The sequence below is a fragment of the Mastomys coucha genome, unplaced genomic scaffold (assembly GCF_008632895.1).
Source record: "Mastomys coucha isolate ucsf_1 unplaced genomic scaffold, UCSF_Mcou_1 pScaffold22, whole genome shotgun sequence".
Lineage (NCBI taxonomy): Eukaryota > Metazoa > Chordata > Mammalia > Rodentia > Muridae > Mastomys > Mastomys coucha.
The window spans coordinates 95,264,243-95,279,030 of record NW_022196905.1 but is presented as its reverse complement, the minus strand read 5'-3'; the positions used below and the strand labels follow the sequence as shown (position 1 = coordinate 95,279,030).

The following is a 14,788-nucleotide window of genomic DNA, read 5'->3' as shown; positions in this document are numbered from 1 at the left end:
GGGGGCTCTGATCTGTTGCTTAATCTTACTCTGAATTTCTTATGGGATGTCTGGATGAAAGTATCGGCTGTGGACTTTGAAAAGGAAAAGACAATAGATAAAAGACAAAAACAAAACAAAGCCAAAAATCCAAAAAAAAAAACCAGTCCTTGTTACAGACCTTGTTACTGGCTGACACCAAATAACCACACAAACTTGCTCAGCAGGAGTGACAGAATCATGTTCCCAAGACTGTATCCTCAGAAATATACAAACATAGCATTTCGAAAACTGCAAATTCCAAAGTTTAAATGGTCTGCTATTTATAGCCCTGCCTTTGTGGCGTTTAGTTCTAGAATGAGGTTCCCACACCAGTTCTAGCTTTCTTTAGCCACTGCCTTACTGGAAAGCAAATAGTTGTCTCCTAGAATAATAGCCTCAAAGAGTTATGGATTTTTCTAGAAAGTTGGTACTTCTGATATTCACCTCTTTGTCCAAGATGGACCTCTACACATTAATATTTTAAAAATATTCATAATGAGTATGTTTTCATCTGGGAAATGGTATTGTAAAAATAATAAGACAAATACATTGTTATTTTCTTATAATTTTCTTATTCTTCCCGGTTGACTTTCCTTATCCTCTTGCTAGCCATTCCATTGTCAGCTGTGGTGCAGAGAAAATCTGAAACAATGACAGGCTGAGTGAGAGAAAGATGTCACAAAACGACATACACCCTAGTGATTTGATTGAGAGAGGCACAGGAAGATCATTCATGTGCTGGCAGGTCTCAGGGAAGGAGCCAGACTCCTGTGGGCAAGGATGGACTCCTCTAGCAAGATGTTCTGGAGAGCTACTGCAGAAGGACAAGCAATGCAGACTGATAAATGCAGTGTGTGAGCATTGCTTTTCCATATGGTGTGTCCTGCAGGAGAGAGCTTTGTACCTCCAATCGCTCTGCACAGCTGGAGGAGGAGTTTCCAACAGCACTGCAATGCCCTTGTGTCAGATTATCACACAAATAAAATAGCAATGTTAGTGTTTTTGTATGGATGCGTGTGTGTGCATGAGTATGTATGTGCAGTATGTATGTGCATGCGTGTGTGTATTTGTGTGTGTGTGCATGTGTGTGTGTATTTGTGTGTGTGTGTGCATGTGTGTATAAGTTTGAGGACCCATATAGATAAACACCAGGGGAAGATGTTGGGCCTGCTCTTCCATTCTATCCTGCCTTATTCCACTGAGACAAGGTCTCTTAGTGAACCTAAAGCTTACTGTTTTTCAGGTTGGCTGATGTTTCATAGCAGTGAAATGTTCTCTCTTGGAATGAGTCTCATTGAGACTCAAAAAGTAAATAATTTATCTATTTCAAGAAGTCCCTAGAACTCAGAGTCATAAGACCTCTACATTTTCAAGATCATATAGAGTGAGGACTGCTGAGGAGAGAGACCCTGATAGCTGTTTTCCATGCTGTACAGGAAGCTCCAGAGGACAGCTTTAGGAGCTGTCATTCCAGCTGGGGGGCTTCTCCATGATACAGCATTTGCGTCATCCATGCTTCCATAGGGAACCCCTCACATACAACCCCTAGGCCACCGAGTAAGTTACCTGGTTCATCAAGCAGTATTTTGGTAGAGTTATTGCTTTTGGCTGGCATCAGTTCCTTCCCTGTGTGGACTTGCATGTCATGTCTCCACAGAAAAAGGCTCACACAGCTAGGTTGATTGATGTCCAGCAAGCTCTAGCTTCCTCTACCCCCAGTTCTGCAGGTATGGTTGTATGAAGCTATATCTGATTTTACATGGGTGCTGTTTATCAGAACTGAGGTCTTCATGCTGGCATGGCAAAAACTCATACTCCCGAACCACCTCCCCACCCCAATCTGAAGAATGTGAAAGAACCATTGACAGGTACCGGTGATTCTACTATATTTTATAAAACTTTTTGTTGTTTTACATTTCTCTTTTTTGGTCATGGCAAGGTCTATTGGCACAAACAGCACAGCCACAAAGTATTCTTTTGACTTTAATAACTCATCTTATATATATTTATATATTTATATTTCTTATCTTCAGTTCCTCAGCCAAAGGGGAAATAAAAATATTGATCTATAAAATAAGCAGATGATAACACGATGCCAAAAATAGCTTATGTTAAGTGCACAGGGTGAGGCTTGAATGCAAGCTAAATTGCAACAATGTATTGATTCGACATTTAAATACAGGACTTGCAATAAAATAATCATTGAGATATATGCTTCTTACTCTTATTGACATTTTAGAAACTACTCTCTATACACATATCCAGTTGTAACACTTGACAGTAGCATTATGGAGCATGATATAACTTTGGTACACACTGCAGATATGGATAGTGATGTGTGTAAATGAGATTCCTGCACCAGATGAAGCTCTACACAGACCAGCCACCTGATCCCACACTGTTCCTCAACACTGTTTGCCCCCGAGTCCCCAGAGTGATCCAGGACTGAGAGAAAGGTTCATTGGATCCAGATTGTGTTTCCTCTCTCGCTTCTCCTGGGTTCCACTGTCAGGTCTCCAAATGTGGAGAAGAACTGCTCCATCTCCTTCTGGAGCATGTCGTTCCTTTTCTCAGCATCCTCTTTCGCTCGCTCAGCATTTCTCATCTTGATTTCTATCATGGTGAACTTTTTCCTCTCTTGATCCAGTTCATCATGGAGGCTCAGCATTTCCGTTTCCAAAGTCAAATTCCGCTGTTCTAAGCTGCAGAGGACAGGAAGGGGAACAAGAAACGTGTGAATTTCATGTCTCTAAATGTGAGAGAGGATGACAACTATTTTATAAACTATCTACAGTGCTTAGGAAGAGCCCTGCCGAATCACCAACACCATGCCTAATAAGGTGAACTTGTTGATATTGCTACTGTGATTTATCGCCATCATCACAAGTCACCTGGACATCTCTTGTTGCTTGTCACCTCAGAGCGAATGAGTGTGGTCAGGAGAGACACTCTGGAGACTCAAGCCATGGGGCACAGAAAGGGCAGAGGCAGAGGTGGCCTCAAGCCATGGGGCACAGAAGGGGCAGAGGCAGAGGCGGCCTCTAGTGCACTGTGGCAAGTTAGCTTTACTGAATGGATGGGGAAATGGAGGTGGACAGAAAGGAGTACAATCACATGACTTCTTAATATGCTTCGGCAACAGTCATTACCAGGCGACACCCTCTGCTAAGGATAGACTTTCCAGAGGATGTAGTCTTATCCTATGAAAAGATCAATAGTAGCCGGTACCTGGTAGCAGTGGCCTTAGTTGATTAAGCTTCCTACTTTCTGCTTTGTAGTCACAGTGGCTGCCCTGGGGCTTCTAGTCCTGATCTTCATTGTTCATCCAAATTGTTAGTCTGTTATAGGATATAGATACTTTGTATCCTTATAACTGTGCTTTCTGTAAGTATTAAATTTGAGGTAGCTTCTTTAGAAGAGTCTACTTTCCCTGTGTGTTTATATATTTATTATTTTAAAAGAGGAGTATTGAAACTTTGTACTTTGTGGCATATACTTGCTAACAACTGACCTGCACAATCCTTGTCTGAGCTAAAGTATCACAGGGCTCATTGAAGGTTACCAGACCAGTGCAACTTAAATCTAGATTACCTTGGTAGTAATTAAAATTGAAATTTCTATTATTATTGCTTCTCGGCCTTTTGGCTAAGATCAAGTGAAATTTCTATTATTCTTCTGTTTTGAAAAAGTCAAATGTGTAATCTGTACAATGTATTAGATAATAAAAAAAAAGTTTTAATGATTGCGAAGTAAGCCTCCCTTTATAAATAACTTGAATCCAAAACCAAAACAGAATGAAGTAAAATCCTTTCAATTGCACAATAGCTAAGAAGGCTACTTCCAGCAAGTGGTCAAGTTTTTAGTAAAATGTCAAGTGAGATAACTCATGTAGAGACTGTATTAATATGCCACATGAGTCAGAGACATTTGTGTAAAGTTCCAGGAAGCTAGAGGACTAGACAAAAATAGAATGATATTCTCTGAAAACAAACCCACAGAACTGTTGGATAATTTTATAAATACTTTATGTCTATTTTACCAAGGTTAAAATTAAAGTAAGAGTATGTTTAGAGATTAGGATCCAAGAATAAATGCAGAATGGGATAGTAACTGGAAGTCCACAATAGTGTTAGCCTACACTAACGTCTGAGAGGATGGGCCACTCTCTCACTTAGCTCGCAGCAGATGGAGACTGTGGTGAAAGAGAAGCCAAGAAGTGCTAGTGGATTTCCCTAAGACCTTACAGCACGCATTCTCATTTTAAGGAAGGGAATAAAAACAAGATCTAGTTGTGAATGCCTACAGTTGGCAGACTTTGAACCCTTAGAAAAGAGAATTACAGTGCTAGGAAACTGACCTGAGGATCAGTGTCACATGGGCTAAAGTTAGGGAAATTATGCAGGAAGCAGAAGTTAAGATAGCTGGGGGGAGTAGATTAAGAATTCCAAATACACCTTAGTAAAGGTATGGAGAGAGAAAACTGGGAACATGGGGTGACATAGACCAGAGGTGATGGGTGAAATATGCCATACTTTAAAGAGATATGTCCTTAGATCAATAATCAAGCATATTTTTAAAGTTAAAAAATGGAAGAAACACCTGGTAAGTTTTTAAGGAAAGAATCTTCCATGACAATTGTCCCAGGAAGGTGGACTTTGGGGGAAAATCCTTAATCTAAAAATGGCAGTTATCTTATGATCAAAGGACTGACTCATCAAGGACATAGATGGCCCTGGACATCTACTCAGCCAGCTGGGGAGCCTTACATTACTCAATAGGAAACATAACAGACCTGTAAGGGTACAGGACAAACCCAGAACAATGTTGAGACTTAAAGGTAAATTTCTACCTGTGCTGGAAAAAAATCAGAGAACTGCAGATGTACACGGTCTGAGTAACCACCTTATGTTACTTCTCCACAGCTATATGTTACAGTTATACACGGCTATATGTTACAGTTATACACGGCTATATGTTATAGTTATACACGGCTATATGTTACAGTTATACACGGCTATATGTTACAGTTATACACGGATATATGTTACAGTTATACACGGATATATGTTACAGTTATCCACGGCTATATGCTACAGTTATACACGGATATATGTTATAGTTATATCCACTACCCCAAGCTCATAAGAGAATAGGACCATCAACCTAAATAATTGATGTCAGACAAATGAACATTTTCTGAGTATGATTTGGAGTGTCTTAAGAATGTAAGGTTGGAAACCAATGGGAGGGGCAGGAAAGAACAGTAAAGTCCTGTGGTTGAAGCTTCAAAGCATCGCCCTGACTGAGAGATAAAGTGAAATATCCCAGCACCCATCTGCCTGCTGTCTGTCTCTCCATCCACAATACTGATGGGGTGGAGTTAAGAAGGAATTTGAAGAGAAGTGTATAATTCTGTGCTACAATAGCTGGAAAGTCATGAGAACATTGGTCCTTGCACATCCCATGACCTGGGTGTACAACAGCCTCCCTCAGCCTCTCCCCTGGATTCCCAATGGGAGAGGAAGATCAGAGGCACAGGACACAGAAGCAACACTCTCTTTGAAAGCTCTGCTGTTTATCACTCTGAAATGCACTGTAGCTCTCAGATCACAAATCTATCACAAAATTTCTCCTATGGGATGACAATCTTTTATACTTGCCACCACTATTATAGCACCATAGAGAAAAACTCAAAAGCTCATTTTCTTTTAGTGAAGCTCACAAAAAGATTTTGGCAGGGGAAGTAATTTTCCAGTCTCCTAAGTAGTATTTTAATTTATACTTAATTATCCATAGCTTATGAAACCATGCGATTTTTGTCTTATAATTAATCAGTGGGTAGGAAACTCATTACAATCCGTTAAAGTCAACTGTATATACCATCCGCTTATCTCTCATCTCTGTATTAAAGATATTTACATATATATCACGTCATATAATTTCATAACTAACTGTGGGGTTTGGAGTCATCAAGGCTGTTGCTGAGAGCCACATATTGAGGGCGCCAGCTTAGCAAGCCATTCAGATTCTCCCCAGTCTGAGTCGGCTAGAGAGAAAACACATTTTCAGAAATAAATGGTTGAAAAATGAAAATAAAACATTTGTGTGCTTTTAAAATTTCATCCTAACATGTAATCCAACGTTTTGTTTTACTGTAATTCTACACTCTTAGAAGACAAAACCAGCAGGCTGCTATCCTGTCCTTGGAGTCTCTCAAATACAGAGATATTCAATAGTCATTGAAGAGAACCTTATGCTTGCTTTTGAGGTAACATCTTTAAAATTTTTCCATTAAGAATTTCAAGCGCAAGGCAATTAACTTAACTTCTCCAACATTCCAGAGCTGGCAAATGGTTTTAAAGGGGGGAGTTGGGCTCAGACCTCCCACGTGGCATGGTGTATTTGGTCACGTAAGACTCAGTACCAATGTCACCAATGAGCACCCCTGTGTGATAGTGACTTCCAAGTTTTCTCACCTTTTTATCCTGGACTCATACTCAATCTTCTGTTTGGTCATCTCCTGCTTCAGGCTGGAAACTAAACTGTGAAGTGCACTGTGGTTGCTGCTGGTGTTGCCTACAAACGTCTCGCTGTTATCGCTGCTGCTCGTGGCACGGCTGCTTCGGCCCCCCACGCTCCTGCGGTCACTTTTGTTCTCATAGTCCCCAGGATGAGAAAGGTCATCCTGAGGCGGGCCATCTAAAACAGGATCCTCAAAGTTCCCACCGTAGAAGTCTTGCTCTGGGCATGTGGTGGTAGAGGAACGGCAGGAATTGGAGTTCTCTGGGAGGGAGATTTCGCAGGAGGAGGTGGACCACGTGGCACTGTCCACACTGTGCTTGTCGTCGAGGTTCATCAAGGAGAACTGCTGGTGGACATTGTCGTAAGTGGAGAGTCTGTTGTGCTGGCCCGACTCTCCTGTTGGCTCCTTCTGTTTGTTATCTCTCAGGGTCACGTAGCCATTGGGCAGCCAACTCATGCTCCGGCCATTCAAGGAATTCCCTAAGGTGTCAGTGTTCAAAATACCCATGCGGACCGTGCCGTTCTGTACACTGTGAGTGCCCATTTTGGTACCAGAACTCTTCAGGGAAGAGGTCCTTCTGGCTTGTAAACTCCCGTTAGGGGTGGTTTGGGTTTTCTCGACACCTTCTGCATTACTGCTGCTGAATGACCCATTGGTGACGATCCCGCTGCCCTTATTGAAGGCTGGGTTCTTTTTGACCATGAGAGGCGGACTCCTGGAGATATCCAGCTTGTGGACACTGTTCCTTGGGCTGTTGGTTTTGCTGCTTGATAGGGCTGTGGGAGATCCATTGTCCACACTGCTTCTCTGAGGGGATTCAGGCTTGTCCCAAGAGCACCGTCTGACGGGGCTCTCCTTGGTATTATTGTTTTCTTTGTTCTGCAACTGACCCATGGTGGCTTTCTTAGGACCATCGTTGTTATTGCTGTTCGTTCCATCTTGGGGCTTGCTTTGTGGTTCCGTGTCTTTGGGGAATAGACGATCATGCTTACTAATCATCACCGACATTAACTGCTGGACCACCACAGTGCCTGCAATCAATAGAAATAGAGTGCATGAGTGAAATAGATTTGATTTACTTCCCGTTTTGAATCAGGCTTTTGAAGAAAGATATTTAGAAGAAATTTACTATGAATATTACTAAAAACAACCTATGGTCTTAATGATTCTATTAGTGATAGAAGCTAGAGTTTCTGGAGTATCTAGTCTATGCCATGAACTTTATTTTGTAGCTTTACTAGAGTATGAAACAAGCATGAATATATATATATATATATATGTATATATATATGCACATATATACATAAATATAGACATCCATACACATACATGTACACATATATGTATGCATGTCACACTCATGGGCCAGACTATGGCCTTGAATTCAGAATTCTGTATTTCAGATCCTGGGTTTTATTCAGTATACAACATTTATTGGAATTTTAATATTTTCAGTACTAGAAATGTTTAAGGAGAGGTCATGTCGATCTCCATCTGACAATTTCTTCAAGTACTCACTATGGCTTTAGAGCCATATGTATGTAAATAGAGCCTTATATAGTCTATGATGTGCAACATGCTCTATCTTTTCAATATAACAAAACAATGAAGTTCATGTGCCTTTTGTCATTAAAAAAAGGAGCATTGGCTAGAATGATACATTAAAGACCTCTAAAAATCCTCATTTCTATAAAAGCACTAACAATATTAGAATCAACCTGTTCAGATTTCTGGAAATTAACTTAAAGCTTTAAGCATCTGGGGGAAGTCTCAGTAGAAGCAGCATCTTGTGCTGCTATAGTTGCTTGGACACTAATGGATATTGGTATCCCATCAAAGTAGCTTAAAAACTAACAATCCACATACTCTTGACAACCATGTGCATCACTGCAACAGGCAGAACAGTATTGGAAAAGCCCCAAAGCCCCGTCGCCATCCCAGAGAACTGCCATGACTTGACCTCTCTGGTTTTCCCCCTGAAGACTCCATTCACAACAACTTATGTGATCTGATTTGGAGCTCGCTTTAGATAAAAAGCTGTTTTTCAATCACACAAGGATAAAGTATACCCCAAAACAGCATCTCCTTCTGAGGTAACAGATACCAGATGAAACAGACAAACACCAAGCCAACCCCAACATTAAAGGACAACCCCGAGAAGGAAATGGTGGGAGTCTAAATGGCATTGGCCACATTTGGATATGGTCATGCTCTGGACAGAAGATAGAAGCCTGCAAGCTCTTACCTCTGACTGACCTTGGAACACAAGCAGAAACCAAGTGAACTTGTGAATTTCTACCTAGCTGAGTATAGACTTGGCTCAGCAGGTGTGCACAACCGCTTGAGAGACATAAGGAATCTTACCCACTCTAGGGACATAAGCAGATCTCTACCTACTTGCTAACAACCAAGCACACAATTCACAGGCTTCAAAAGCTATATGTAACTAAAAGTAGGCACTTTACAGAACTGTTATGAAAGGGCACTGAACAACCTCACAGAAGCAATAAGGAAGAGAATCATATCCAAATTTCCTACATGTTAGTAAACACATTCACTTTCTAACAACCCAAAAAGAGATGTTAAGAGAATAAAGTTTTGCTGACTCACTGGGAAAAAAGAGCTGACTCTGGGGAAGTCCAAACACTGGAGTTACCAGAAACACTCTAAGTGGCCTTACTGGGCTGACTGGGAACAATACCCCAATATGTGACAGGCCACACTTCACTTAAATATCCAAATTCAGTCTAAATAAGAAAAACATTACATTCATCCATGTCATTCATACTATTTCTATGATGGTTTAAATTTTATAATTTTTCATTTCCAGCAGCTGCTAGAGCAATGGTAATGGTGCTTTATGTGCATAAACATCATCTGCATATCTTGTTAAAAAGGCAGGTGCCGGTGTCAGAGTCACAGAGTAGGATGTAAGAGTCTGTGTTTATATGTGGTTTCCACAGGACAGCATCAGAACAGTCTAGAAATAGTAACAGCTACAGGAAGTTTCACACCTTCAGGACCTGCATGGACACATGCTGAATCTGAATTTGCATTTTCACAGGAGCCCTAGATAGTCCCCTGTGTCTGAGAGACACTGTAACAGGTGGGAGTATTTCAAGTATATCCCAAATAAAGTCTCCAGGAAGCCCATGACATGGGATGCAACACTTCTCAGAGGACGAAACAGGTTGGGAAATGTTAAAGTTTTTGCTTAAGGCTGCAGATGGATAGCAACCAAGGTGAAGTTTAAAACTCAATTTTCTGGTTCCAAATTCTACCTGTGTTCTCAGATACTTTCATACTAGAATTTAAAATTGAAGTGATAACTAAATTTAGGCCAGTTGTAGCAAGGTAACGGAAAACATTTTTTTTTGAGTCAACATCAATTACATAACAGAGTTGTAGGAGAGAAAGAAAAAACAGAATGAAAATGTTCTATAGAGTATATGCAGTTCCTGGTTCTCACTAATCTCTGAAGTCATAACCACATTTTCAATGCAGTGAGTCTAATGTGTAAAGTTCAAAGGAATTACAGTGGTCTGGGCTGGGGAGTTGGCTCAGCAGTTAAAAGATTAGTTGCAAGCACCCGTGTGTGTGGTCAACATCTGACAACCTCTTCTAGCCTCTCTAGGAAACTGTGTGAACACATGTGTGTGGTGTGTGTGTGTGTGCGTGTGTACATAAAGAGATAAACATATGCAAACAATGAATAATCGAAAACAGAAATATTCCAAATGACCTTCAACCCTGCCAGCACTGCAGGCGCAAGCTTGACACTGTCACACTTCTTGCCAGTGTCACAGGTATGCTTTACAGCTACCATTATATGAGACTTTGTCTAGCACTGGGGGGGATAAACCTTTTTCCCATCACTGAGATGTTAGCAACATTTAACTAACTAGACGATAAATTTCCTGTCTCCAAGATGAGCTTGCGAGCATCCAGGGCAGAGAGTGTCTGCCACAAGACAGAGTGAGTGTCAAAGCCCTACAGATTCAGAATACTCTCTCTTGTGTGCTGGGACACTTTTCTGCCATCTAGTCTCTGGGATGAGCAATGGCAGAGTTTCCTGCAAAGGGACTTCACATTTTATAACGGTAGTGGGTAGTGACGGTGCCACGCTCCTGCTATTGCATGAACTAGCTCTGTTTCCTTTCACTCACCTCTCTCTGCTCTGTCATTTTCTTCCTCAGAATGCTAATGCAGATTATCAAGCCCAGACAATGAAGTCCCAGCAGCTGTAATCACCAGCCTATTATACAGAGTCCAAGCTAACTCTGGAATCACACAGAGCTATGCATTCCATCAACTCCCTCTTGGCTCATATCATTTTGTGCAGGTTAAATTTAAAAAAAAATCACAGGCAGTTTTTTTTTTTTTTTTTTTTTTTTTTTTGTATAAGCATTGGCTAAGAATTTAATTTTCTTTTAAAGATGCATAGGTGGGTGGTATTTTATACACTACAATTTCAAGTTATAGTTCTGCAGCAAATAATCTATACAGCTACCATTTCCATGTCTGAGGGTATCCAATGAGTTATAGCAAATGTACATAATCCTGGAAAAACTACCTAATTATGATATGGGTAATTTCCCCTGTGACCTTTTGCTCCTGACCTCTTGCCTGCATCACCTACCCATGGGAACTACTATTGTGAGTTCTATGACTACAGTTTTGCTTTTGATGGAGCTCAATGTAAATGCAATTACACCATTGTTCTAGTTTCATTTTGTTGTTGTTGTTGCTGTGCAAAAATATCCCAGCAGAAAGCAATCTAGAAGGGAGGTTTACATTAGGGGAAGGGAGGTTTACATTAGGTCACAATTCCAAGTTATAGTCCTTCACAGCAGGGAAATCAAAGCAGGAGTCATGAGAAGTCATATCCCACCCATGGTCCAGAGCAGAGAGAAATGGAGGCAGGCATGGCTAGTGTTTGGCTACCTTTCTCTGCTCTTAGACTCCAGGACCCAAGCAAGGGAACAGTACCACCACTTTCAGGCTGGATCTTTCCATACCAATTATGGCAACCCAGAGAGTTCCCCATGGACATATGGCCACAGGACAAGCTGATGTAGACAATCTTCTGTTGAGACTTCTTTCTCAGGTGGTTCTGGGAATGTTAGGTTGAACAACTACCACAACAGACCTTTGTGTCCAGGCATCCAATCTTCGTTCCTTTTAGTTCAGTCTAAAGATGTGAGTTTACAGGCTATGGCTTCTTCTTTTACTTTAACTTTTATTAAATGTGTTCGTTGACATCCTCATATACACATATAACCCATTCTTGTTACTTTGACCTGTGCCCTCTCTAACCACCCACCCACCGTTTTCAATCTCTTCTCTTCCCTATGAGACTCTCACACTCATCTCTTCCTATTTTATTTTGTGACCTGGTGAGATTTATACATTCTATTTGTGTGGGCATGGTATTCAAACTATCTGCTGGAGCCCGATGGACTCAGCCCTAGGCACTCAACTGAAGGCAATGATTATCTCTTTTCCAGAATATACTGGGGCTGATATTTCAACAGGAAGAGGTGAGGACCCATGATCTTCTACTCAATCTTTAGTTGACAGGCTCAGCCTTATGAAGACCCCATGGAGACAGCCTTAGCTGTTGTGGAATCATGTCTGCAACTGCTGCCTAAAACAACATCCTTTTCAGTCCCTCTACCTAACCTCTGCCTCTTTCATTTTCTCTGTATCCTCCTCATTGATATTCCCTGAGCTTTGGAAGGTCAATGTAAATGAGGATCTTGCAATGTAGCCCAGGCTTACTTAGGACTGGAGATCACTCTGCTTCTGTCTCTCCAGTGTTGGGTTTACAGATGTGCACCACCACTGTTTCTCCTGTTTAATGGAGACGTTTTCTGTTTTCATGTTTGCAATGTTATAAACAAAGCCAGTAGAAACATTTGATTACAAATCTTATGAACATATTTTCTTTCTTTTCCTTGGGTATACACTTAGCATACTTTTGCTCTGGGCCCTATGGCATATGGGCATATATTCAAGTTTGTAAAACCTTGCCTAAATATTCCAAAATAGTTCTACCAATAAAACTTTCCATTTTGAGTATTCATATTATACTTTGTAGTAGTATCTCATTATTGTTTAATGACTACAAGTACAAAGCAAAACTGTGTGCTATCTATAATTTTCTGTCATTATTGATAATTAGATATTACAAGAAAATGATATATTTAGTGACGGTAAAAATGGCAATAGTCTCAAAAGAATTTCGTATCTTTTTACACTAGCCAGGGAGGAGGGATATCAGTTAGCTTATCAGACAGAAAACAGTCTATTTTGTTTTATTTGATTAGTATATTTATGGCAATTATAATCTGCTCAAAAATTAAGATACAGAGACCAGAAGCTAGAACAAAAAAATTGATGATGCAACTGGCTGTCCATACATCTAAACCCAACCAGAGATACCAAAAATCTAGTGACCATTACAATCAGGGAACCTGCCCATTCAAGTATACTCTCATGAGATTTGCATGGCACACCATCATGAGGTTAACACAAACCAATTAGAAACTTCTAAGAGACTTTGTGTGCATTAAGAGTTTTTCTTTCCTTTTGGTTTGTTTATAAGAGAAAGAACATGAAGTTGGGTAGGTGGGGAGGAAGGAGGCTCGGGGAGGAATTGGGAGATGGGAAACAATAGATACACTGTGTGAAATTCTCAAAGAATGATCTTTTAAAAAGCCACTTACATAGTCATGAACTTATATATTGAAATATATCTTTTTAGTTAAAGAAATGTATATTCTTGTTTGCTGTCAGGTTTCTTATTGACAGAAGGAGACAAGGAGACACCATATAACTTTTATGAAATTTTATCTTAAGACTTGAACTCAAATATTTTTAACTCAGATATTTTATCATAGAACTGAAATCTAACTAATACATTGAGGTACCTAGAATAATCAGAGTTATAGTGACTGACAGTAAAATGGTCATTTCCAGGAGCCCGTGCAGAAGAGCATGAGGATTAATGGTTAATAGGCACAGTGTCTCAGCTCTGCATGATAAACAGAACCCTGGAGATGGGTGATGGCTAACTAAACACCAGTGTGAGAACATGCAGTCCTTCTGAGATGGATACTTAAGACAACTGAGCTGATAAGCATTATATCACACATGCCTTGACAAAATAAGGAAATGAAAAATATAAAGTCATATCATCTCATCTTTCAGTGGACCAATATTTTAGCTATGGCTCCTGGTTTAAGAACACAGGACAATCTTCAGTCTTTCAAAGTGAAATTTGATCACTCCCTGATGTAGAACATATCAAGGGCAAGGGAACATGTGAAATGCAGGAAGATGCACTGTGGGAAAATCCACTGGGCAGTGACCAAGCTGTCATACAACCATCATGGGACCACAGTGCTGAGGGAAGTGAAGGGGCGGGAAGGTGGCCAACAGTGGTGTCTGGGCTTTCATTCTATAACTCCTTAAATGTCACATGAGTGGTAAACATTAAAAATAATGAATTAAAGTATATTTAAGCTTCTTTTTTGCTACAGATATATGACACTTTTATGTCTGCTACATTCTTTAGATATTATTAATTTCTCTGGATTATCTTTTATCAAAATTATGATGCTAACTTGTTCTTCTCTATATATCAGAAAAGAGAAGTTAAGCTAATGTGATAGGCACATACTTGACGGCTTGTCTCTCCCACTCTCAAAATGTAGAATGAAAATCTTAGAACATTCAAAAAGGGAAGAATATTATACTTGGAGGTTAACATTTCCTTAAAGACTAAATAAAATCTGAGTAAAACTAAAACTAATTATTATTTCTTCTTCTAAGTTGCCTCTTAGATTCTGAAATGTTCAATTTAGTCATTTTTAGAAAATAGTAATAGTACCTACAAGTAAAAGAGAAAATCATCCAAACATTGAAAAGTGATAGAATTAAATGGAGGTAGATTATTATAGGAAATGATGTGGAAAGTTTTGTAATCTGAAGAGTAAAAAATTCCTTAGGCCTCAACTCTCAGGTAAGTAGCATTGCTATGTAAGAATTTAAATTTGCTTTGATGTGGAGGTCCCTGATCCACTTGGACTTGAGCTTTGTATAAGGAGAAAGGAATGGATCGATTTGCATTTTTCTACATGTTAACCGCCATTACTTACTTAACCGAACATTACTTCATTGCTGGTGGAATTGCAAGCTGGTACAACCACTCTGGAAATCAGTTTGGTGGTTCCTCCGGAA

The 14,788-nt window shown here is 40.0% G+C and overlaps 1 protein-coding gene across 6 annotated transcripts in view; it reads right to left on the bottom strand.

The window, feature by feature from the left end:
- Positions 1-1,890: 1,890 nt before the first annotated feature.
- The window catches only part of Arhgap24 (Rho GTPase activating protein 24), a 713,998-nt gene continuing 701,100 nt past the window's right edge, over positions 1,891-14,788 (bottom strand). For all 6 annotated transcript variants that reach the window (XM_031337011.1, XM_031337010.1, XM_031337012.1 and 3 more), the window contains 2 exons: positions 6,498-7,575; positions 1,891-2,723 (listed from right to left, as the gene is read on the bottom strand). In XM_031337011.1, coding sequence (XP_031192871.1) covers positions 2,480-2,723; positions 6,498-7,575 — 1,322 coding nt within the window. In that variant the 3' untranslated portion in view covers positions 1,891-2,479. The remainder of the gene's footprint in view (positions 2,724-6,497; positions 7,576-14,788) is intronic.